The sequence below is a fragment of the Podarcis tiliguerta genome (genome assembly GCF_965153285.1).
Source record: "Podarcis tiliguerta genome assembly, chromosome: 1".
In the NCBI taxonomy this organism is placed as follows: domain Eukaryota; kingdom Metazoa; phylum Chordata; class Lepidosauria; order Squamata; family Lacertidae; genus Podarcis; species Podarcis tiliguerta.
In genome coordinates this window covers 131914097-131940045 of record NC_139534.1, presented here as the reverse complement: position 1 = coordinate 131940045, position 25949 = coordinate 131914097, and the positions used below count along the sequence as shown (strand labels likewise).

At 48.0% G+C, this 25949-nt stretch overlaps 1 protein-coding gene and 1 long non-coding RNA gene across 2 annotated transcripts; both read right to left on the bottom strand.

Annotated features, from left to right (window-relative positions):
• Positions 1-2654: 2654 nt before the first annotated feature.
• Positions 2655-3173, bottom strand: LOC310684130. The gene is made up of 3 exons (XR_014514702.1): positions 3004-3173; positions 2883-2932; positions 2655-2737 (listed from the first exon to the last, which is right to left on the bottom strand). It is a non-coding gene; the product is annotated as an uncharacterized lncRNA (long non-coding RNA).
• A 12847-nt stretch (positions 3174-16020) lies between these two features.
• Positions 16021-24542, bottom strand: VCPKMT (valosin containing protein lysine methyltransferase). Its single transcript, XM_083440155.1, has 6 exons — positions 24275-24542; positions 21744-21854; positions 21029-21101; positions 20819-20938; positions 18362-18466; positions 16021-16418 (listed from the first exon to the last, which is right to left on the bottom strand). Exons 1-6 carry the CDS (start codon positions 24529-24531, stop codon positions 16404-16406), a joined length of 681 nt encoding a protein of 226 aa, XP_083296281.1. The 5' UTR covers positions 24532-24542; the 3' UTR covers positions 16021-16403.
• Positions 24543-25949: the final 1407 nt, after the last annotated feature.

The following is a 25949-nucleotide window of genomic DNA, read 5'->3' as shown; positions in this document are numbered from 1 at the left end:
AGCAGGGCTGTAGTGTGGTGGGCGTTCAGTCGTCTGGTGGGCGTTGGACGTCTTGGGTCTCTTCCAACAAGGCTGGAGCGATGTCTGGACGTCTGGGGTGAGTCGAAGGGGCCAGTGCAGATCAGGTGTCACAGATGCTGGTGACTTTAACAGCTGTAGAGAAACAGGACAGCCTCTAGCCGGTTTACCTGTCAAGAGAAGAGAAAAAGAAACACACGGCAGAACGACTGTACATTGACAGATAGCATTTACACCTAAGGTATAGGCCTAGCAAATATTAATTCAAAAGGGTATGCTTGGCAGGAAACTTCGCAAGGGGTTAACAGTTCTGTCCCTTGGGTTTAGTTTTTTTTGCCAGCTGAGATTTTTTAAAAGTCTCATTCGTGTGCTCTAAGTTTCAGAGCTCTCGTGGCCTGTAAAACATGTTGCAAATTTCAGTTTTCATCTGCCAAGTTTGCTAGTGTCCAATGTGTTCCCTTGCTTCTGGCAAAATATCAAAGTTTCAAAATTCCTATGTTATGCTGCAGCTCCTTTTTCAGAGTAAAATTGCACCTAAAAAAGAAAAACTTGACAAAGTTCACAGAAAGCATTCACTTGCTTTTTAAAGAAAGTCACTTTCCTCAGGTTAGTGCTTGGGGCAAGGGGGTGGGTAACCCTTGGCCTTCTGGTTTTTTTTGTGGCTGAACCGTAAATCCAGAGAGTGTGGGGTTCAGGGTAGCTGGTTGGTGAGAATGCAGCATTTTCCTCTTGGGATAGCAGCCAAGAGATAACGCTCTGAAGCTACCTCCAAGCGCCTGGCACAAGGAAAAAAAAAAAGCTGATGTCCTGTTACTTGCATGAATGAGAAACAGTTAGTTCACTCGCTTCTAGCCGCAACAGTCTTTTAGCAAGAATAGAGATGAGAAGAAATCATTTTTGAGAAATCTTATTGTTCCCAGCCTGTGGGGGTGGGGTGTGTCGGGCGTGGGGCTATGGGCATTCCATTTCCCAATGACCCTCTTGCCTGCAGATAGCGCACTGGCTTCTTCCCTAGGCGTCTTCTTTCCCTCCCGTGGACACCCTCTTGCATTTTTGGCTTACTGGCTGCTTGAAGACAAACCCCTAATTATTTTGGCTGGGTCCTCTTCGAAAGAAGGATTCTGATTTAAAGTGCTTGGAGGTCTGTGGTCCTGGACATCGGATGACTCCAGGGGGTCGTACACTCGGTGGGGCGGGGCCATCTAAATGGAGTTTTAGCTGCCTCAATTGCAACATCAGTATTGTCTGCTGCCCTGAGGGCATATATCTTGCGGATTTCCTCAATGGTCAATATTGTAATCCTAGGGTTTTCAATCCCTTGGGTTTAATTGTCTGTTTTTTAACAGTTCTGTCCTATGCGGCTCTCAAAGCCTTCTGCTCTGTTTCTTTCTGTCTGCCAATTCACATCCTTGCATTGTGCTGCTTCTAGAACCAAGAAGCCACATCCAGCTCACTCTTTTAAACATTTCTACATACTGGAACACTCTGTCAGACTGCTTCCTAGTCCATCTTATCTCTTTATCTAGAGTTTTTCTGAAGTCATCATCATCACAAACATCATCATCACCTTCCTCTTCACCTTCCTTGCTTGCATCAAAAGGGGGTTGGGTAGGGGGAACCTCATTTAGCCCTGGTGCAGTTGCTGCATATGGTGGAGGGGGCTAATTATTCCTTCCTCCTCTTCTTCTGGGACTGTTCTTCTGGGACTGGCAAAACTGCTGGCTTTTTCTAACTTGTAATTGTACTGAACACAGTTTGACTTGGGCAGTCACAATTCTATTTTTCCGAAGCCATGAGGGATTTTGATCCACATTGGCTTTCCAGATAGAAATATAGGGAATCTGGTCTGTGTGGGCTTTGAAAATGTTACTCCATAAAATGTTGACCAAGTTTGGATCAAAGGATCCTCCAGGAGGCCATTCTGGTAAATACGAAGGCCAGTCAACTTCACATAAATGTTGGAGTCTGCTTTTTTTTTTTTTTTGAGTTTACATCCCCACTCTTCTGCTTTCGTGGCACTTTTCCAGTTTTCCAGAAAGCTCTGTAGTGGTGTCTCAAGAATTGTTTTACTGCTTTTATTTCCCATGACTCTGGGATCCTGGGGACACTGGGACACTCAGCCCTCCTAACGTTATTTTCTCTCACTCAGTCACAGGCCGGACGTTGCTTTCAACGTCTCACACACTCAAAACATTCACTGGAGTGTCCCCACACGCACATTCAGAAAAAAACAAAAACCCATGCACCTCCCCCAATCCCCTTTCCCCCCCAAAAAATAACCACAACCGGCAGCGTTTAGACTTCGACCGGGGCCCAAGAGCACTCTACTGCTTCTTTTGGACACAAAAAGAACCATAACCGGCAGCGTTTAGACTTCGACCGGGGCCCAAGAGCACTCTACTGCTTCTTTTGGACACAAAAAGAACCATAACCGGCAGCGCTTAGACTTCGACCGGGGCCCAAGAGCACTCTACTGCTTCTTCTGGGCACAAAACCAACCATAACCGGCAGCGCTTAGACTTCGACCGGGGCCCAAGAGCACTCTACTGCTTCTTCTGGACACAAAAAGAACCATAACCGGCAGCGCTTAGACTTCGACCGGGGCCCAAGAGCACTCTACTGCTTCTTTTGGACACAAAAAGAACCATAACCGGCAGCGCTTAGACTTCGACCGGGGCCCAAGAGCACTCTACTGCTTCTTCTGGGCACAAAAAGAACCCTAACCGGCAGCGCTTAGACTTCGACCGGGGCCCAAGAGCACTCTACTGCTTCTTCTGGGCACAAAACCAACCATAACCGGCAGCGCTTAGACTTCGACCGGGGCCCAAGAGCACTCTACTGCTTCTTCTGGACACAAAAAGAACCACAACCGGCAGCGCTTAGACTTCGACCGGGGCCCAAGAGCACTCTACTGCTTCTTTTGGACACAAAAAGAACCATAACCGGCAGCGCTTAGACTTCGACCGGGGCCCAAGAGCACTCTACTGCTTCTTCTGGGCACAAAACCAACCATAACCGGCAGCGCTTAGACTTCGACCGGCGCCCTGCAGCACCCTTTTTGCTGCTTTTCTGGGCAATACCAAAACCAGTGGCACTTCTTCTACCCTGCTGGCGGAGTTGATCAGACTCTCTTATTGCTCCCACCTATCCCTGTGGAGCTTACCTTGTTCCTCGAGGTACCTTCTTTCTACACGGCCGTTGCTCTTTCTCTCCGTCACTTGTCGCGTGTCCACTCAGGAACGGGTGGCCAGTCCCTCCCACGAAGTTGGCAGGATGCGCGCTGGAACTGTTGACCCAGGATCCTGAGCTGCTCGCCTTGCAGTGACGCCCTGGACCTCTTTGTCCCTCGATCTCGGGGAACGTGGTTATTTCCCGGCCGATGCACCAGAAATATGTAGCCTTTTTTAATCCATGGGTAGGAATAATTGTTGCACCCGAGCAGAGACAAAAGGAGCCAAACGACACCAAGGGGTTAATCCAGAGAAAGAGCGTTTTATTCTGCCATCCGGAAGGGCAGAGGCACCTGTGTGATTCAGTTCACAAAAGACAGGCCGCACCGAAAACATTTTACAAGCAGGTTTTATCCTTTTTTCCAAACCCCTTTTCCCTCTCCCCCTTCACACATTCTTACATAGAATGTTGCTTTTTTCGTTCCCTGGTTCTGTTCCCGGAAATATGTTGCAAATCAATGTACAAGGTTGCTTAGATCTGGGAACCCGAAAGGTTTTCTGTTCTCAGCTCTAGGTTTGTTACAGCGTTTTTGTTACAAAGAGGACTGCTTAGCTTGTGCTTTTTGTCTTAGAGGAAATTGCAGTTTTTAAAATGCGTACGCCGAGGCCTGGCTGGGGAGGGGAATTCACAAACAGTTTTTAGGGCTTTCTGGGGTAACCCTAACTGTACCCCTTCAATAGGATCCAAAATGCAGCAGCCTGATTGGTCCTAGAACAATAGGAATCATAGAATCATAGAGTTGGAAGAGACCACAAGGGCCATTGAGTCCAACCCCCTGCCAAGCAGGAAACACCATCAGAGCACTCCTGACATATGGTTGTCAAGCCTCTGCTTAAAGACCTCCAAAGAAGGAGACTCCACCACACTCCTTGGCAGCAAATTCCACTGTCGAACAGCTCTTACTGTCAGGAAGTTCTTCCTAATGTTTAGGTGGAATCTTCTCTCTTGTAGTTTGGATCCATTGCTCCATGTCCGCTTCTCTGGAGCAGCAGAAAACAACCTTTCTCCCTCCTCTATGTGACATCCTTTTATATATTTGAACATGGCTATCATATCCCCCCTTAACCTCCTCTTCTCCAGGCTAAACATGCCCAGCTCCCTTAGCCGTTCCTCATAAGGCATCGTTTCCAGGCCTTTGACCATTTTGGTTGCCCTCCTCTGGACACGTTCCAGTTTGTCAGTGTCCTTCTTGAACTGTGGTGCCCAGAACTGGACACAGTACTCCAGGTGAGGTCTGACCAGAGCAGAATACAGTGGCACTATTACTTCCCTTGATCTAGATGCTATACTCCTACTGATGCAGCCCAGAATTGCATTGGCTTTTTTAGCTGCCGCGTCACACTGTTGGCTCATGTCAAGTTTGTGGTCAACCAAGACTCCGAGATCCTTTGCACATGTACTGCTCTCAAGCCAGGTGTCACCCATCTTGTATTTGTGCCTCTCATTTTTTTTTGCCCAAGTGCAATACTTTACATTTCTCCCTGTTAAAATTCATCTTGTTTGTTTTGGCCCAGTTCTCTAATCTGTCAAGGTCGTTTTGAAGTGTGATCCAGAATGCAGGATCCAGAATGCAGCAGTCTGATTGGTCCACAGGAGCCACCCAATCCAGCTCCAGGTGGAAGTGAATCCGCAACCTGATTGGCCTACAGGAGAATCCCGGAATTAGCCAATCGCGTGGGGCCCATTGTGTAAATAATGTATACAAAGCAGACATTTTTGGGGAACTGGCATTCCTCACTACTATGAGCTGAATAAAGAGCATGAAATCCACACTCAACTTCGAGTTTATGTCGGGTTTTGGGGGCAACCAAGGGCCAGGGGACTGTGCCCCAGAGAACACCCTTACAGTCCACAATTCGAACAGGGGCCTATCAGTGCTCCCTCTCCTGGCAAGGAAGCACAAGCCCGGATGGTGGCCTCTGCTCATTCGTGAGCAAGGAAGGGGAGCACATTGGAGTCTCCTGTCTTGGGTCAGCCCCGGAAGCAGCCAGTGCTCCTCTTCTCATCTCTGCTGCCTCCAAGTAAAGCGTGACAATTGGGGGTGGGAGAGGGGAGGGGGCATGGAAAGAGTGATGGGCCTCTGTGCTCAGAGATCTCTTGACATTTCCATTCACTTTGGTGTTTTCTATGCCGGCTGCCAAGACGGCAAATGAATGCCTCCTGTTTTTCTTTGAGGGCAGGAAGTTGCAAACTCTATGCTGTCTGGAGACAGCTCTCCGCATTAACCCGCCTGCAGAGGACACAACCCTGCTCCTCTGGACGGAGCATTGCAGAAGGCTCCAGGGCACGATCCAAGGCTTGGGTGATGTGGGCGGTGCGGTGATCTAAACCACTGAGCCTCTTGGGCTTGCTGATCTGAAGGTCAGCAGTTCGAATCCCCACGATGGGGTGAGCTCCCGTTGCTCTGTCCCAGCTCCTGCCAACCTAGCAGTTCGAAAGCACACCAGTGCAAGTAGATAAATAGGTACCGCTGTGGTGGGAAGGTAAACAGTGTTTCCATGTGCTCTGGTTTCCGTCACAGTGTCCCATTGCACCAGATGTGGTTTAGTCCTGCTGGCCACGTGACCCAGAAAGCTGTCTGTGGACAAACATCGGCTCCCTCGGCCTGAAAGTGAGATGAGCACCGCAACCCCGTAGTCGCCTTTGACTGGACTTAAACATCCTGGGGTCCTTTACATTTACCCTTTTTTTGCTGCCGCTGGGCTGCATGGCTCTTCTTTTTCTTGTGCATCATTTTAAAAAAATAAACTAGAAATGCATGCAGTTAAGTCAGGATCACTGGGATATTTTGTTAATTTGCTTGTTATTTATTTACCACATTAATATGCCACCTATTCCTTCAATGGTGTATATGGTCCTCTCCCTCCTCATTTTATTCCCCACAACAACCCTGTGCGGTAGGTTAGGCTGAGAGGCAGTGACAGGCCCAAGGCCACCCCCAGCGAGCTTCGTGGCTGAGTGGGAATTCGAACCCTGGTCTCTTCCAGGTGCTAGGATGACACTCTAAACACTATACCACACTGGCTCTCAATGTCAGTTGGCAATTTTTATTCTCTCCCCCTCTTCTTCTTCTCCTCTTCTTCTTTGGAGATCCCTCGTGGCCAAGTAAGATTGTCTTCCATAAACACGGTTTTAACAATGAGTCCGTAAAGTGACTGTGGAGGCCAGTTCTGGATCCACACGTCCTTCCACAGTGGGGACATTGGTCTCCAGGCAGGAGCTGAGCATGGTGTGGATTTGCCAAGCGTGCCTTCCTCTTAGCACGTTTCTCCCTTGCATCCTGAGTTTGTGCATCTTCAAAGTTCATGACATCTTTGGTAAAGGCTGTTCTCCAACTGGAGCGCTCGCAGGCCAGTGTTTCCCAGTTGTCGGTGTTTATACTACATTTTTAAAGATTTGCCTTAAGAGAGTCTTTAAACCTCTTTTTTTGACCACCAGCATCACACTTTCCATTTTTAAGTTCGGAATAGAGTAGTTGCTTTGGAAGACGATCATCAGGCATCCGCACAACATGACCAGTCCAACAAAGTTGTTGTTGAAGAATCATTGCTTCAACACTGGTGATCTTTGCTTCTTCCAGTACACTGGTATTAGTTCGCCTGTCTTCCCAAGTGATGTGTAAAAATTTTCGGAGACACCACTGATGGATTCCTGAGCATTGATCCTGCATGCAAAGTGGTCACTCTACAGCTGAGCCAAGGATCTTCCCTCCTGAGGAGATTGCGGGTGTTTCCTCTTCCAGTCATGCAGTGTATGTCTTTTGCAGCTATAAAGGCTCTCAGGAGCCACCTTTGCTGCTCACCTGTTAGTCCCCAAACAACAGGGATATGACCGTCGCTTGGAAACAGAGGGTGTGCTCACTGCCCATCCCTCTGAGCCATACGCTCTACAAGAAGCTCAGGGGTGGTGCAAGGGGAGCTGTCTCCTACGTCCCGATCTTTCTCTTACGGATCCTCAATAAACTTCTGAGCAACTTCACGGTTCTCCCCAACACAGCTTTTAAAAGCCACCGCAGAAGCTCTCTTCCTTCCCACACAGGTTTGGTTCTGCAGTGCCTCACGGAGGAAAGATCCTGGGCAGACCACACACTTAAACGGGGCATGCGCACTCGCGCATAGCTCCAGGGCTGACACAAGACATTTGGCTGCCTGAGGCAAAGAAGTAAATGGCAACACCCCCCCCCCAGCCTCCCAATACGCCGAAGTCAAGGTGCATAGTTATATGCCTGAAATAATAAATAGTGGCACCAGAGAGGCATTCTCAATGTCTTTTGGCATCTGAGACAGAAAATCACACAAGCATCTCTCTCTCTCACTGGAAATAAAAATACAGTACAAACAAACCATTTTCCTCCTAAAAAAAACCTAAAAACAAAATGCTTTTGAGGATCTCCAAAACAGAAGAAATTAAGAGTGCAAATAGCAGAGGGAAGTCACATCTGCCAGAGTCTCAGGAAGGGAGACAAGAAGAAGAAGAAGAGTTTGGATTTGATATCCCGCCTTTCACTCCCTTTAAGGAGTCTCAAAGCGGCTAACATTCTCCTTTCCCTTCCTCCCCCACAACAAACACTCTGTGAGGTGAGTGGGGCTGAGAGACTTCAAAGAAGTGTGACTGGCCCAAGGTCACCCAGCAGCTGCATGTGGAGGAGCAGAGACGCGAACCCAGTTCCCCAGATTATGAGACTACCGCTCTTAACCATTACACCACACTGGCTCTCAAAAGATGAAGGCCCCCGTGAGTGGGCTCCAAGTAGGGGAAAAAAAATGACCCTGCACACTTCTGGGGCAAATGGCCACTAGCCTCTATCTAATGGTAGGGCTGGACCTGCCTGCTTCCAGTGCAACAGGGCATCACTGGTCTTCATCCTAGGTCCTTCTTCTTGCCAGAATTTTCTGTGCCATGAAGATGTAAACAAAAATTGCCCTTTTCCCTTATGGGGTATCCAAGAGCCCATATAGAGTCCTTACATAGGTTCCCTATTGGTAGGAGAGAATAACAGAGGCCAACCAGAGAATATTGAGAAGCAAAGCAGCTAGTAAGCCTGATCTTTATTGATCTGTTGCAACAGGGTGCTCCCCTCACACGCAGGAGAGAGGAGGAACCCAGAAAAATGGCGCGCAAGGCCTTATAAAGACTTTTGAAATTGCCACCCTGTAGATCAAGACCACCCCCAGAAACATCATACATACATCACAGAAGGGGTGTAACCTAAGACCACTCCTCAGATACATCACACCTACATCACAGAAAAGGCAGTCTAAAACAGAAATTTGAATATTGTTTTTCTCCTGTTGTTGTTTTTCTCCGGTCTGGCAGGTTACTAGACTGGATTGCCTGGGGAGCTTGGCCATTCTTTTGTAGTGATAAATACTTAGTTCCTGGGTCAGGTCACAGGCTCACACCCTATTCAAACACAGGGTTTTGTGAAGGAAAAGACAATGGGGAGGCGTTTCCATTTTCCTTTGACCTTGCAGAGAAAACATTTGCTCAGTTTGGGACAGTTTGGGAATCAAAATGGTTCCAGGTCGTTCTTCCTGTGCTGATCTGTGTATGGGCTTGGTTGGTACACTTATGAACATTTAACATTTATCTAAGACCTCAAAATTCCTATCACAAAGACAAATTTTATTTTTCCATAGCACCCTGTACATGGAAGTCCTTTTTACTGGTGCAATTTTAAAAAATGCAAGCTCTTGCTGCCCCAGCTGTCTTGCACATTTGGTCTTACTGATCAGCAGCGGGATGACGAGAGCAGGCGGAGAAAAGAGGAGATTTCTCGAAGCCCCCTCACAAGTCTGCAAACAATGCTGGCAGCAAGTCATGAACATCCTTTGATCTTCCAGTCTCTGCAGGAACCAAATCTGCAAGGAACACACTTGATAGTCAAAGTGGTTCAAATCCCTTGGGGTCTGGAGGGAGGAATCTAGCAGACAAAGGCTCCCTTGTCCGCTTGGTGTCTGCCCTGAATTCTTGGGACCGATGTTGCAAGGGCAAAGCTCACGAGATCGCCCCTGGGTGACCTCTAAGGACCCTGAACAGGGGAGAGAGAGGAAAGGAGCTCTGACAGGCAGACCAGACAGGGACCAAACCAAGGAAGGGCCATCTATCTTTCAGGTCAGTGGAAGGCTGGATCCTGTTTTACATGTTTGAATTTCATTCACTTCTGTAGCTATTCATGCATTTTTATATTGCAGTTTTTCTAGTTTTAGGTTGTTGACATTATTTTAATTCTATGGTTTATTAGACACTGGTTATATATATATATATATATATATATATATATATATATATATATATGTTGTTGTTGTTTAGTTGTTTAGTTGTGTCCGACTCTTTGTGACCCCCTGGACCAGAGCACACCAGGCACTCCTGTCTTCCACTGCCTCCCGCAGTTTGGTCAAACTCATGCTGGTAGCTTCGAGAACACTGTCCCACCATCTCGTCCTCTCTCGTCCCCTTCTCCTTGTGCCCTCCATCTTTCCCAACATCAGGGTCTTTTCCAGGGAGTCTTCTCTTGTCATGAGGTGGCCAAAGTCTTGGAGCCTCAGCTTCAGGATCTGTCCTTCCAGTGAGCACTCAGGTCTGATTTCCTTCAGAATGGACAGGTTGGATCTTCTTGCAGTCCATGGGACTCTCAAGAGTCTCCTCCAGCACCAGAATTCAAAAGCATCCATTCTTCGGTGATCAGCCTTCTTGATGGTCCAGCTCTCACTTCCATACATCACTATTGGGAAAACCATAGCTTGAACTATATGGGCCTTTGTTGGCAAGGTGATGTCTCTGCTTTTTAAGATGCCGTCTAGGTTAAGTGGTATTCAGGTGTCTTTGAACATAGGACATGGCTTTCTGCTGGGTCAAGACCATTAGACTACCCAGCTCAATATTGTCTGCACTGATTGGCAACAGCTTTCTGGGGTTTCAGACAGGAGTTCTTCAAAGTCTTACCCTGGAGATGCTACAGAGAATTAAACCTGGCAGTTTCTGTAAGCAGAACATATGCATTCAATCATGGAGAGATGACCCATCATAGGAGCAGCCCTGCAGGACCAGACCAAAAGGGGCCCACCTACAATAACAGTAGAGTTGGGAGGGAACCCCAAAGGTCATCTAGTTCAACCCCCTGCAATGCAGAAATCACAGCTGAAGAATCTTTGACTGATGGCCTTCCATCCTCTGCTTAAAATCTCCAAGGAAGGCAACTCCCCTACTTTCCAAGAGAGCCCATTCTGCTTTCCCAGCATCTTGGTTCTCATAGTGGCCAACCAGATGAAGGACCTGAGTGCGAATCCCAGCCACCCAATGTGTGTGTGTGTGTGTTTTAGGTTTTTTTTAATTAGGAATTTCAACATAACTATTTATCAAAAATACATCATCATCATCTCCCCCCCATTTCCCCCTCCCCTAAAAAAAACCCCCCACCCTCACAGACTCTCTGGTTTCTCAGCACATGTTATACTCTGCATATTATAAACTGTAAAGATCCTTAATTAATCTATCAATATGTTACCAATAAAAAAAAATGTGTATGTTTATTCAAAACCTGCCAAGGTGTCCAGTTCATTTCGTTGTTCCTTTAAGTACTTTGTAAAAGGTTGCCATTCTTCTTTAAAGTCACAGTTGTCCTTATCACGTAGTTTGTGTGTCAATTCCGCCAATTCTCCATAATCCACCAGTTTCTCTTGCCACAGTTCTTTGGTCGGGATTTCCTCATTCTTCCATCCTTGTGCTATTAGGACTCTCACTCATTGTGTGTTTGTGCATGTTTCCCACCCCGCTTGCAATACTGCTCTTTTTCTTTTCTTCTGTTTTAGTGCTGCATAATACACCACCCCCCCAGATGAAAAGCTGCCATATTTGAAGATGTCTCAGTCCCCCAGTTTTGGACTGGGCACAACTCATTCCTGCAGTTATGGGGATGGGGTGGGGAGAAGATCAGCCTTCATGCTACCATGATTCAAGCTCCAGCATTGGGAGAGTTTGGTAACTGGTGAGACTGAATGTACCTTCTTTCACCTTTGGTGGACGTGCCCAAGGATTAAGACCTTCTGGGAGATGATATATAATGAAATGAAAAAGGTATTTAAATATACCTTCTTGAAGAAACCAGAGGCCTTTCTCCTGGACATGGTCGGCCAATTGGTGCCAAAGAAGGATAGAACTTTCTTTATGTACGCCACAACAGCAGCAAGAATACTCATCACAAAGTATTGGAAGACACAAGATCTACCCACCCGGGAAGAATGGCAGATGAAGCTGATGGACTACATGGAAATGGCAGAAATGACTGGCAGAATCCGAGACCAGGGAGAAGAGTCGGTGGAAGAAGATTGGAAAAAATTCAAAGTATATTTACAGAAATATTGCAAAATTAATGAATGTTAGAAGAATGCTGGAATGAAGTTATATGGTTTTAGCAGAAATGTTATAAAGAATTAAGTAGAAACCGATTGTTAATGGGCCAAAGTGGAAAATTTAAAGTTAGATTGTGTTAAGATAAATTATAAAACAAAAATTGAGAAAGAGGGAAAGGATTTGCTGAAATAGCTAAGTGAACTAGAATACAAAAAAGGGAGGTGTGAGGAGGTCGAGGAAACAAGTAAATGAAAGGTAAAGATATGGAAAAATTGGATGTGTTTTTAAATGTTTTTGTTTTTCATGTTGTTGTTTGGTTGTAATGTGGTTTTTTTTTACTTCTTTCTTGTTCTTTTTTCTTTGTATTTTTGATGTATTGTCTGTTAAATTTTTTTATTGCTCCTTTTTTCTTTTTTCTCTGTAACTACTAAACTCTTAATAAATATTATTATTATTATTATTTTAAAAAGAGTTTGGTAACTGGTGATATGCCCAGTTTTACAATACACCTGGGGCAGAGGGGTGAGGGATGTCTGCATCACAACTTTCCACTGGTTCAGTGGTCATTTTCGCACCCCAGGGGTGCCCAGGTCTGCAAGGTGTGTTTGGGGTCTCAGGCAGAAAATTCGCAGCAATGCCCAACTGCTAGAACACTTGCTGTGGAAGAAGCCACCATAAAACAGACATGTCTAGTGGTATTAAGGTACATTCCGCCTCTCTAGAAAGGAGACTGGGGCAGACTAGGATAGCACTGTTATCTTATGCTGCCCCCTTCTGGGTAGGGGTGGGAGATAAATCCTTTCACAAATTTAGTTTCCCATACCAACACATGAATCAAAACACAGCTCTTTGAAATCCACACTTCTCTGAATTTTGCAATGCAATCCACTTCCCTAACCAAAAGCAGGCACACACACAAAAATATAATAGTGAAAAATGCACACAAAACAGAGTATATTGCTTACCAAGCATTTTTGTATACTAAGAAACTATGTGCGCAAAAGTGTGTAGTAATTCTCATATGCATTTTTTTAAAACAAAAAGTTTGCAAATATATGTGGAAATGGGATGGACCCAGCTTAACAAATGAAAAGAGAGACTGAAAGAATCCAAAGCTGAGAGATTTGGCCTTCTCTAGTTCTGGCTGGGAAAAATTGGCTACCAAACCACAGTGTGGCTGCCAAACTTGTTGTTGTTTACTTGTGGCCGACACTTCGTGACCCCCCTGGACCAGAGCACGCCAGGCACTCCTGTCTTCCACTGCCTCCCGCAGTTTGGTCAAACTCATGCTGGTAGCTTCGAGAACACTGTCCAACCATCTCGTCCTCTGTTGTCCCCTTCTCCTTGTGCCCTCCATCTTTCCCAACATCAGGGTCTTTTCCAGGGAGTATTCTCTTCTCATGAGGTGGCCAAAGTCTTGGAGCCTCAGCTTCATGATCTGTCCTTCCAGTCAGCACTCAGGACTGATTTCCTTCAGAATGGATCGGTTTGATCTTCTTGCAGTCCATGGGACTCTCAAGAGTCTCCTCCAGCACCATAATTCAAAAGCATCAATTCTCCGGTGATCAGCCTTCCTTATGGTCCAGCTCTCACTTCCATACATCACTACTGGGAAAACCATAGCTTTAACTATACAGACCTTGCTTGAAATCTGCTTTTCTGAGTTCAACTTGACTTTGGAACCAGAGGTAAGAAATATCAAGTCAGTTTAAATCTGAATCCTGGCAAGATGGAGACCCAGTGCAGATGCTTAGGGGGGCCATTAATGCATTTTAAAAGGAAGGAACCACATCTTCTCCCTGCACCCCAAAAGGGACAAAGCATGGTTTTGCAAAAGATGTGCATTTGCTAACCTATATACACAGGTGCAAACTAATAAACAGTGCAATTTAAATACAACTGCAATGCATCCCTCCCTCGTGGGGGAGGCTGCGACGAGGGGACCCCCATTTCTGCTGCCTGGATGCTGCATGCTACGGCTATGCCCTGAATTCAAGTTCCCCCCAGGTCCCCCTTCTCAGAAGTTCTTCATCTTTAAACTGGACTTCGACTAGGCAGCCCTTGAAACATGGGAGCTTGCTCCGCAAAGCAGATCGCAAAGCCATCCTGTGTATACAATTGCTTTGTTTGTGGCAATTGGATCATCTCACTTTTTCACCAGATAAGCCCTTTTTGAATGACCACTGCAAACATCCTCAAATGCGGGGGCAGTAAGATCAAACGAAGTCAGTGCGTGAACCAAACATTTCCAGTATCGGTTCCACCCTTTTCCCCACAGGCCTGCTGGATTCCTCCCTTTCATCCAAAGCCAACGGGCGCCTATGGTGACCTCACAGGGGCACCTAAAACTGCCCTGAAGCCAGGCGAAGAGGCCCATTTGACCTGCCCACTGCTGCCAGCGACTCTCCCCGGTCTCAAGTTGGGGAGGGTCTTCTCTAACCCTGCTCTGGGATGCTCAGGGATGATGAAAGTTGGTCAGGGCACATTGACTACCTCTGCCCTGCTGGTTATGATTCATAGAATCATAGAATCATAGAGTTGGAAGAGACCACAAGGGCCATCGAGTCCAACCCCCTGCCAAGCAGGAAACACCACCAGAGCACTCCTGACATATGGTTGTCAAGCCTCTGCTTAAAGACCTCCAAAGAAGGAGACTCCACCACACTCCTTGGCAGCAAATTCCACCGTCGAACAGCTCTCACTGTCAGGAAGTTATTCCTAATGTTTAGGTGGAATCTTCTTTCTCGTAGTTTGGATCCATTGCTCCGTGTCCGCTTCTCTGGAGCAGCAGAAAACAACCTTTTCCCCTTCTCTAGGTGACATCCTTTTATATATTTGAACATGGCTATCATATCACCCCTTAACCTCCTCTTCTCCAGGCTAAACATGCCCAGCTCCCTTAGCCGATCCTCATAAGGCATTGTTTCCAGGCCTTTGACCATTTTGGTTGCCCTCCTCTGTACACGTTCTAGTTTGTCAGTGTCCTTCTTGAACTGTGGTGCCCAGAACTGGACACAGTACTCCAGGTGAGGTCTGACCAGAGCAGAATACAGTGGCACTATAACTTCCCTTGATCTAGATGCTATACTCCTATTGATGCAGCCCAGAATTGCATTGGCTTTTTTAGCTGCCGCGTCACACTGTTGGCTCATGTCAAGTTTGTGGATTCTTTCGGCAGCAATGCATGACTTGGAGCCCCGCCAGCCTTGCCCAACCTGGTGCCCTCCTGGTGCTCTGGACCGCAGTTCCCATTAGCCCCAGCCAGAGCGTTTGTGGTCCAAAACCTCTGGAGGGAACTAAGCTGAGGCTGTCCCACACGTAGGACCTGTGCTGCACCTCTGGATGGCAGCCCCTCCCTCTGCGGCTACAGGAATGATTTCCCACCCTGTGGCAATCCAGAGATGAACGAGGAGCTGGCTGTGCACCGCCCGGTACATGTCGTACAGCCACAGCCCTTCCTTGCTGGCGCACAGCTCTGCTTGCTGCAGCTCCATGCAGGAGAGGCCGCTCCTTAGAAGAGTGGCAGAAATGGGTCGGAGGAAACTGCAGAGGCTCTCAAGGCAGTCTTTGAGCCTGACTGAGCTTAGGAGCTCTCCTGCGAAGGGCTGCATAGTGGGGCAACAGAGCTGCGGAGGGAGAAGGCAGCAGCTCACGAGGTCTCCAACTCAGACCACACCCTTGCTGGGAACTCAACAGATTACCGTATTTTTCGCCCTATAGCACGCACTTTTTCCCCTCCAAAAATGAAGGGGAAATGTGTGTGCATCCTATGGGGTGAATGCAGGCCTTGCGGAGAGTTGCCTGCATGCTGAAGCCTGCGCGCGCTGAGCTCAGCGCATCCAGGCTTCGCGGACCTCTCCGTAAGCAGCGGGAGCGCTCCCGCTGCTTGCGGAGAGTTGCCTGCATGCTGAAGCCTGCGCGCGCTGAACTCAGCGCGTCCAGGCTTCGCGGACCTCTCAGCAAGCAGCAGGAGCCAGCGCTGGGCTCCCACGGCTTGCAGAGAGCTGCCTGTTTGGGGGCTGGGGTCGGGAAATAATTTCCCCCCCTTTATTTCCCCCCCAAAAAACTAGGTGCGCCTTATGGGATGGTGCGTCCTATAGGGCGAAAAATACGGTATCTCAGGGCCCCTGGGGCCACTCAAAAGACTTCATTTCCCATCGTCTCTGACCATTGGCCAGGTTGGCTGGGGCGAATGGGAGACGGAGTCGCTCAGCATCTGTTCCTCATCCACAAGTTCCTCATCCCCTGTGTTCTCCTTTTTCTTTCTTTGTTCTGAAAGCTTCATGCAGGCGTAGGGTCTGTGTGTCTGCCCCCCCCCCCATATGTTTTACATCTGTGTCACCAGGAACATCCCAAATTGTATTGTGGGCTCAAGGAACTCAGGCAAGGTGTGGTCGGGGAGACATGCCTTTTCGAGAATGCATTAGAAAGAAGAGTTTAATAAATCACCCTACTTACATAACAAAATTTCTCGGAAACTGTAACTAGCAAGGCAGATTGTTACTCAGAAGTAGCTGGAAAATGTGTACAAAACACTCAGCCACCCGTGTGACTCAGAGTTACCCATTTCTGTTCACTGGCGTCACAAGCCTTCTTTTTTCTTCTTCTGCAGCCAGCGCCCTTGCCGAAAGGTAAGCCGGAGCCTTGAGTCTGCAGCTCTTTCAAGAAAACAGACTGCGTGTCTCATCTTAGTAGGAGACGGCTCGATGATCCACTTTTGCCAAAGAGATGCTCTGCAAAGTCTCTGTGAAGAGCTCTTGGCTCTATCTTTCCCGGTTCCCAGAGCGTCATTAAAGAAGCCGTCATGATGGAAAAATCTGAAAAACATCAAGAAACCACTAACTACCCTGGCGGAAACTATTTTGCTAGTTTCTTCTCATCGGCTCCCTACAAACTCTGGTTTATAAAGAGGGTGCTAGCCTCTCTCTCTAACACAAATCCCTGCTTGTCAGCATAAGCCGGGGTAGCTCATGTGGCGTCTTCCAGTTGCTGTTGGCCTGTGAAAGTCTCACCATCCCAGAAGATACTTGTGGAGGCTGAGAGGAGCCATGGTCTAACGACACCTAGAAGTACCACACTGGTTCTCCTGGGCCTAAGCTATCTTTGTTACATCCACACAGTGTTCGAAACTCCCATTGTTCTAGGCACGTTTTGCAACATGGAATTTCATCAATGCGAGCAGTTTCTGAGCTCTGGGCGCAGTACTGAGCCTAAGATTTCAGATTAAAACTGCCTCTGCTGGAAGAAAATGAGGACATTTTTCTGCCTCCCCACTTCCAGCCGCTCTCTGAAGACTGGCGAAGGGACCCTCATAAGAATATTAGGGGGGGTGGGCACGGGAAGGACTAGACCATGTGAAAAAGGAACGTGAGATTTTAGCTGCAGCTCATTCATTTTCAGCTTTGTATTCTTGTTATTAAAAAAAAGCGCACCTAGACATTCCGTTGCGGTGCCCATAACCTAGGTTCGAGGTGGCATTTAGCTCCTGGCTTTCATATCTCAGTTTGTAACACTAAATCCGCACCAGCGCTAACCAGGGCTCCCTCAGAAACCGTAGCCTGAAACCATGGTTTGAAGTGAGTTAATAAAACATAGGTATAAAATAATTTGGTTAGTAAAACCATGGTTATGATAAGGGCACATATGGGAAAGGGGGTTTGAATCTGAGTAGGGAGGAAGGCGAGGAAGGGTGTTTGCAGTCCTAAGCCTGATTCCCATCTTGCATGCTATGATTTGGAGCAGTGTTTTGTCAAAGTGGGTGATAATGCCCCCCCCCCGGGGGGGGGGGCGCAGGAACGATCCAGGAGGGCGGGAGTAGCTTTGGGTGCAATTGGGGGGCGTTGAATAAAAATAAGAGGGTAGTGGAAGCATAAAGAAGATAATTTTGAAAAACCATTAGTGCATGTTTCATCTGTTGTGTAATGAGGCTTACTGCCACGTCGTGCACCGTTGTGGGACAGCAACAATGCCCCCCCCCCCCCCGGATGTGGTGGCCCTGCTGGAGCAGAGGGGTTTTCCCGAGCCTGGGGGAACCCTTTTCGGCTTCAACCAGGCCTGGGAAGTGGATCACAGCTTACCTGCCTACAGTGGTGCCTCGCAAGACAAAAAGAATCCGTTCCGTGAGTCTCTTCGTCTTGCGGTTTTTTTCGTCTTGCGAAGCAACCCTATTAGCGGATTAGCGCTATTAGCGGCTATTAAAGGCTTAAGGGATTAGCGGATTAGCTGCTAAAAGGCTATTAGCAGCTTAGTGCCTTTGAAAAAGGGGGTGGGGAGCGGAAAAAAAACCCCAGGAATCGCAAGACATTTTCGTCTTGCGAAGCAAGCCCATAGGGAAATTCATCCTGCGAAGTGCATTGAAAAACGGAAAACCCTTTCGTCTAGTGGGTTTTCCGTCTTGCGAGGCATTCGTCTTGCAGGGCACCACTGTATTTGACCAATGGCAGGGGGGCACTGAGTATTTTTTTTCTGAAAAGGGGGCAGTAGGCCAAATAAGTTTAGGAACCTCTGATTTGGAGGAAGACAGAATGACACCCGTGCTGAGCCAATGATTATCCTTTACAGGGCTGCAGGGAGGAGGAGGAGGGGGGAGGAAACACAGAAATGAGATTTGGGTGGGCTTCCACTCAAAACCATCATCTAGGCAGGATTAGATCATTCAACCACAAGTACAGCAACCTTATATTGTTATGGCTCCGAAAAATGGAAGCTTTTCTGGAGCATAAGCTGGTCCATCTCTGGTGCCTTTCCAGCGACCACCTACCGCTTTCTTCTTTCTGATGATGAAGATATGAATGTCCTCGCTCCGATACTCCTCGTCGTGCTTCTCCAAGGGAACCTTCTCCAGATCAAAGTCCCTCTGAAGAAGCTGCAATTTAAAATTGCGCAAGAATAAAAGAGTGCAGCTACGTGTCCTTGGCCTCATTCAGATCTGAGCTTCCCAGAGAAATTGCACCACTTATGTAACCATAACCTCAGAAGCACAGCACAGAAATCTTCCACGCAGACTCCTGGGAACCGAAGGAGAGCCCAGCTGCTGCATCGAAGGCACACCTGGCCCCACATGCTGCTTCTCAAAGGGGCAAATCAGATGCCTATAGGAAGCCCACAACCAGGGTATGAGCGCCACAGCCCTCAGCCACAGCTGTTCCCCAGCACGCTGCCTCTGATCCTGGAGGACGTTTTCAGCCATTGCTAGCTTTCCTCTCCATGCTGATCCCCTTCTAAAGCAATCTAATTCGGTGCCATCACAATATCCTGCAGTCATTTTGTAGTTTAACTACCGTATTTTTCGCTCTATAAGATGCACCAGACCACAAGACGCACCTAGTTTTTGGAGGAGGAAAACAAGAAAAAAAATATTCTGAATCTCGGAAGCCAGAACAGCAAGAGGGATCGCTGCACAGTGAAAGCAGCAATCCCTCTTGCAGTTCTGGCTTCTGGGATAGCTGCGCAGCCTGCATTCGCTCCATAAGACGCACACACATTTCCCCTTACTTTTCAGGAGGGAAAAGGTGAGTCTTATAGAGCAAAAAATACGGTATGTGCTGTGCCTGTCCTGACTCTCCCACCATTCACTTCCACTGGATGACCCCCGGTTCTAGTACTATCTAAGACACAGAAAAACTATCCGTACCACATTCTTCAGACCATGTGTAATTTCATAGATAATAATACAATAATAATTTACTGTATTTTTCGCACCATAGGACGCACCGGACAATAGGACGCACTTTGTTTTAGAGGGGGGAGAACAAGAAAAAAAAATCTCCTCCTCTCTGCCCAGCACCCCTTCAGCGAAGCGTCAGGAGGCGCTGCGCAGAGAGGGGGAGAACTTTCCCCCTCTTGTTTTCCCGCTCTAAAACAAGGTGCCGTTTAAGGTGCGTTCAGGCGGCTACCTTGGAAGCCTGGAGAGCGAGAGGGGCCGGTGTGCACTGACCCCTCTCGCTCTCCAGGCTTCAGGTTCCTTTCAACCTGCTCTTTGGGGCTGGTGGGGGGGGAGCCAACCACCAGCCCCAAAGAGCAGGTCAGGGAGCAGCGGAAAGGCACAGCGGAGAGGCTCCTGCCATAGCCGCGCGTCACCTCTCCAGCCGGGAGAGGGTCGCGGGGCTATGGCGTCTTCGCTCCATAGGACACACACACATTTCGCCTTCATTTTTGAAGGGGAAAAAGTGCGTCCTATAGAGCGAAAAATACGGTAATAGTTATATACAACCCATCTGATTGGGCTGGCCTTGCCACCCTGGGCGGCTTCCAACAAATTAGAAACATTAATCACAATAAAACATTAAAAGCTTCCCTAAACAGGGCTGCCTTCAGGTGTCTTCTAAAAGTCAAGATAGTGGCTTATTTCCCTGACATCTGGTGGGAGGGCGTTCCACAGGGCAGGTGCCACTACCTAGAAGGCCCTCTGCCTGGTTCCCTGTAACTTCACTTCTCGCAGGGAGGGAACTGCCAAAAGGCCCTCAGAGCTGGGCCTCAGTGTCCAGGCAGAATGATGGGAGTGGAGACGCTCCATGATAGAGGTCTATTGCGTTCTCTAAACTAAAGAGTCTCAAATGTTGTGAGATTCTCCATCTCCTTGATCATTTCGGTTGCCCTTTCCTGAACTTCTCCAGATCTACAATATCCTTTTGGAGGCGAGGTGGCCAGAAAGCATTCAATGTGTGTCACAGCACATATTTTTGTTTTTTTAAAAAGCAGTAAGACTTGGGGTTAGTCTAGAAGACCCTTGGGTCCCTTCCAACTTTACAATTCTATGATTCTATGACACTGGCAGGTTTCTGTTTGATTTTTATATCCCGTTCTAGAAAGCACCTTGGGATACTTCCAGGCTTTTCTCCACAGGAACAAGGGCTCCTCCAAGACATTCTGCACTGGCAGACGATGTTCAAATATATAAAAGGATGTCACATAGAGGAGGGAGAAAGGTTGTTTTCTGCTGCTCCAGAGAAGCGGACACGGAGCAATGGATCCAAACTACAAGAAAGAAGATTCCACCTAAACATTAGGAAGAACTTCCTGACAGTAAGAGCTGTTTGACAGTGGAATTTGCTGCCAAGGAGTGTGGTGGAGTCTCCTTCTTTGGAGGTCTTTAAGCAGAGGCTTGACAACCATATGTCAGGAGTGCTCTGATGGTGTTTCCTGCTTGGCTGGGGGTTGGACTCGATGGCCCTTGTGGTCTCTTCCAACTCTATGATTCTATGATTCTACGACTCACCTCAAAGTATTTTCTCTCCACTTCTGGGTTCTTCCCCATAGTCCTTTCTTCATAGCAGCAAAGGATGGTCGTCTCAGGGCCAGCCAGGTCCTTCAGAGTCTTGAGCAACGGCTCCAGTGACTGTCCATAAAGCAGAAAACACTTTCCACTTAACTTTCATTCCACACTTGCAGCTCAAAGGCGAATCTGCAAGAAAAAAATGTGATTTACCTCTTCGTAGTAGATGCAGTCTGCCATCAGGATGTAATCAGGTGACGGAAGGAAGTCTGATACTTCTTCACCCCTAAACAAGAAGAAGGTGGATGCAATACAGAAGAGAACATTTGGTTTTATTTGTGCCCTCTTGTTCAGTCGACAGCGGCTCCCAAAGCAGCTTTATGATTAAATGCATAAAAAAGTACAAGTCGATCTACAAGTTATGCAGGTATGTGTGGCAGAGTCTTCTTGGCAACCCCAAGAGCACAAGCCAGGTCAACCTTCACCAACCTGGTGACGCTGATGGGTTGGGCTAGATGACCTTCGCGGTCCCTTCTACAATTCTGTTAACTAAGACTAAAACTTTGGACCACATGCTGGCTGGGGCTGATGGGAGTTGTAGTCAAAGGTATAAGGAGGGCAGCAGGGGGCAGAATGATGCAGGGCCTGGCAGATCTACCTCTGCTCACCTACCAGTTCAACGCTTAGCCACCCCCATGCAAAACCTTCTAAGCTTCAAATATACATAAAATGCTAAGTCAGTTCAAAGCAAACGGCTGAAGGAAGTTGGAAGCAAGCTCATGCTCATATGACTATCTGTGACTTCACGCTACAGATCACGGCCCTACCTGAGAGTCACTCTCTGGTTAAAGTTGACTTCCACTCCCTAAAATTGGTTTGCAGTTTCTTGAGGAAATTTTAAATTACAGGACAAGAAGTTCATACGAACCATTTCAGTACCTTGGCTTGAATGGAGCCTGTGATAAGATGCCGATTATTCTCAATGTTCATTTTCAGCAAATCTTGAACTTCATCGAGATCAGTAACTATAACGTTTGCACTACAAAAGAGGTGGGGGGGGGGCTATATTAGTTGCCCGTCTCATAAACACACACAATATGCAAGAAACCACACAATGCACAGGTTTTTAAGCATTCCTCATTCAGCTTAGAAAAAGTCCTGTTTGCAACTCAGTTCTTGCCAAAGCAACTATGCTTCAAACTCCGTAGATGAGCCAACACAGATTCAGTTCTGGTGGGAATGAATCAGGAACGAACAATTAGGGCACACACCAAAAGAACCTGGTTAAATAAAAAGGGATATAAATGAAAATAAAAAGTGGCAATGATTAATACAATGCTGCAAAACCCTTCGGCATGTTAGAACACTATTCCAATCTCTAGTAATAAACATTAAATCTGTATTAGCAGTGCAATTGTGTGTGGGGGGGGGTTGGGCTCAATCCCTTTAGCTCTAGGTGCAGGGCCACAAGATGGGAGTGCTGGCTACTAGTGAGATGGCCTTAAAAAGACTTTAGACAAATTCATGGAGGATAAGGCTGACTTTTCTTATAATATTCTAGTACAGTGGTGCCCCGCAAGACGAATGCCTCGCAAGATGGAAAACCCGCTAGACGAAAGGGTTTTCCATTTTGGAGGTGCTTCGCAAAACGAATTTCCCTATGGGCTTGCTTCGCAAGACGAAAATGTCTTGCGATTCTTGCGAGTTTTTTCCGCTCCCCACCCCCTTTTTCTAAGGCACTAAGCTGCTAATAGCCTTTTAGCAGCTAATCCGCTAATCCCTTAAGCCTTTAATAGCCGCTAATAGCCGATAAACCGCTAATCCACTAATGGGCTTGCTTCGCAAGACGAAAAAACCGCTAGACGAAGAGACTCACGGAACGGATTCTTTTCGGAACGGATTCTTTTCGTTCTTTTCGTCTTGCGAGGCACCACTGTAGTTTGTTGTAAACTTCCCTGTGGCCTGTTGACAAAAGGTAGTAGAATCAACTGTAGAGTTGGAAGGAACCTCTTGGGTCATGCAGCCATGCAGGGATCTCAGCTAAAGAATCCCCGACAGATGGAATATCCTGTCTCTGTAGGAGTATCTATATAAAGGTAAAGGGACCCCTGACCATTAGGTCCAGTCGTGACCGACTCTGGGGTTGCAGTGCTCATCTCGCATTATTGGCCGAGGGAGCCGGCGTACAGCTTCCGGGTCATGTGGCCAGCATGACTAAGCCGCTTCTGGCGAACCAGAGCAGCACACGGAAACGCCGTTTACCTTCCCGCCGGAGCGGTACCTATTTATCTACTTGCACTTCGTGCTTTCGAACTGCTAGGTTGGCAGGAGCAGGGACCAAACAATGGGAGCTCACCCCGTTGCGGGGATACAAACCGCTGACCTTCTGATTGGCAAGTCCTAGGCTCTGGGGTTTAACCCACAGCGCTGGGTTAAACCCAGGTAGCACTGGGGTTATTACTGTTATTATTGAAGGCTCCAGGGTGCCGCTGCTACCCGTCAGTGTGGGCAATACTGAACTAAATGGACCAACTAGATGGGCCTGAGGACTGGAATCTTACTGTTGATTTTAAGGGAAGAGCTATAGCTCGGTGGGAAGGGCACCTGTATTATTATTATTCAGAAGGTCTCATGCTCAGTCCCAAGAAAGCATTGGCGTCTCCAGGTAGCGCTGGGATTATTATTGTTATTATTAAAGGCTCCAGGGTGCCGCTACTGCCAGTCAGTGGGGGCAATACTGAACTAGATGGATCAACTAGATGAGCCTGAGGACTGGAATCTTGCTGTTAAGGGGATTTAAGGGAAGAGCTATAGTTATAGCTCGGTGGGAAGGGCACCTGTATTCTTATTATTATTATTATTAAGGTCCAATGCTCAATCCCAAGAAAGCATCAACGTCTCCAGGTAGCCCTGGGGTTATTATTGTTATTATTAGAGACATCACCTTGCCAACAAAGGTCCGTATAGTAAAAGCTATGGTTTTCCCAGTAGTGATGTATGGAAGTGAGAGCTGGACCCTAAAGAAGGCTGATCGCCGAAGAATGGATGCTTTTGAATTATGGTGCTGGAGGAGACTCTGGAGAGTCCCATGGACTGCAAGAAGATCCAACGCATCCATTCTTAAGGAAATCAGCCCTGAGTGCTCCAGGCTGCCGCTGCTGCCAGTCAGTGTGGGCAATACTGGACCAACTAGATGGGCCTGAGGACTGGAATCTTACTATTAATTTTAAGGGAAGAGCTATAGCTCGGTGGGAAAGGCACCTGTATTATCATCATCATCATCATCATTATTATTATTAAGGTCCCATGCTTCTTGGGATTAAAGGCTGGAGGGTGCCGCTGCTGCCAGTCAGTGTCGGCCACACTGAAGGAGACGGAAGCCCCACGGCGCCGCTGAGGCGAGGCCCGGCCCGGCCGCTCTCCTTGCCCAGCTGCCCTGGCGCGGCGGGGGCGACGTACCCGAGGCTGGCGGCCATGAGGCCGACGAGGCCGGTGCCGGCGCCCAGCTCGAGCGCGGCCTTGCGGCGGAGAGGGAGCCCGGCCTCCTCCTGGGCCGCCTTCTCGAGGAAGCGCGCCAGCACCAGCGCCGCGTCCCACACCACGCAGCCCGTGCCGCCCGCCGAGCGCTGCCCCAGGCGGAGCCCCGCCGAGCCGTCCCGCCGGGCCAGGGCGCGCTCGAAGCCCCGAGGAGGGCAGGCCGGCGGCGGCGACGACATGGCGGAGGCCGCGGGAGGAGGAGCCGGAGGGACGGAGAGCTTCGGAGGGCGGCGGGAGGAGGAGGCCGCTCTCCCCTCACAGACTCGTACGGGAAAGCCGCCTCGAAGGGAAGCAGAGCCACTGCTGCTTATTATTATTCACATTATATCGGCAGGCAAACATAACAGCACACTTTGGAACTCCCTGCCTCATGATCACAGACACGCACGGGAAAGCCGCCTCGAAGGGAAGCAGAGCCACTGCTGCTTATTATTCACTTTATATAACAGTACACTTTGGAACTCCCTGCCTCATGATCTCAGGGAGGCGCCTTCGCTGTGCTCCTTTCAGCATGTTATAGGAATTCTAAGGTCTCATATGGTTTTCCCAGTACAGTGGTACCTCGGGTTAAGTACGTAATTCGTTCCGGAGGTCCGTTCTTAGCCTGAAACTGTACTTAACCTGAAGCACCACTTTAACCAATGGGGCCTCCTGCTGCTGCCGCTCCGCCGGAGCCCGATTTCTGTTCTTATCCTGAAGCAAAGTTCTTAACCTGAAGCACTATTTCTGGGTTAGCGGAGTCTGTAACCTGAAGCGTATGTAACCCGAGATACCACTGTAGTGATGTATGGAAGTGAGATCTGGACCATCAAGAAGGCTGATCGCCGAGGAACTGATGCTTTTGAATTCTGGTGCTGGAGGAGACTCTTGAGAGTCCCATGGACTGCAAGAAGATCCAACCTCTCCATTCTGAAGGAAATCAGCCCTGAGTGCTCACTGGAAGGACAGATCCTGAAGCTGAGGCTCCAAGACTTTGGCCATCTCATGAGAAGAGAAGACTCCCTGGAAAAGACCCTGATGTAGGGAAAGATGGAGGGCACAAGGAGAAGATGACGACAGAGGACGAGATGGTGGGACAGTGTTCTTGAAGCTACCAGCATGAGTTTGACCAAATTGCGGGAGGCAGTGGAAGACAGGAGTGCCTGGCATTCTCTGGTCCAGGGGGTCACGAAGAGGCGGACACAACTGAACGACTAAACAACAACAGTACACTTTGGAACTTCCTGCCTCTTGATCTCAGGGAGGCAGTGCCGGATTAATGCATAAGCTAAACAACCTATAGCTTAGGGCCCCACTTTCTTGGGAGCCCCAAATACAATTTAAAGGGGGGGACTGGATGTACATTTCCAAAATATAAGATAAAAACAAAATAAAATTTCTACATCCAGCAACAGTGTTTTGTGTTGTGTAGGCTCCTATGATGTAAGTCATGGGCCCCGCCTGCTAGCCTGCTCCGTAAAATATCACTGGTTTGCTCCTTTCTATATAGAGGGTGCCTACATTCTGCATGGACTGTTATGTGCAAATGGCTATAGATAACTATTAGGTCCATAAATTACCATATAGCATATATTCAACACAAAAAACAGCGGCAATT

Bases quoted from the DNA above. Each gene is read 5' to 3' on its own strand.
- VCPKMT (XM_083440155.1), bottom strand. From the start codon at position 24,531: ATGTCGTCGCCGCCGCCGGCCTGCCCTCCTCGGGGCTTCGAGCGCGCC. The intron at 21,102-21,743 runs GTTCGTATGAAC...CTTCTTGTTTAG, and splicing joins CAAGCCAAGGTACTGAAATG to GGGTGAAGAAGTATCAGACT. The intron at 20,939-21,028 runs GTAAATCACATT...CTTTATGGACAG, and splicing joins ACTGCATCTACTACGAAGAG to TCACTGGAGCCGTTGCTCAA.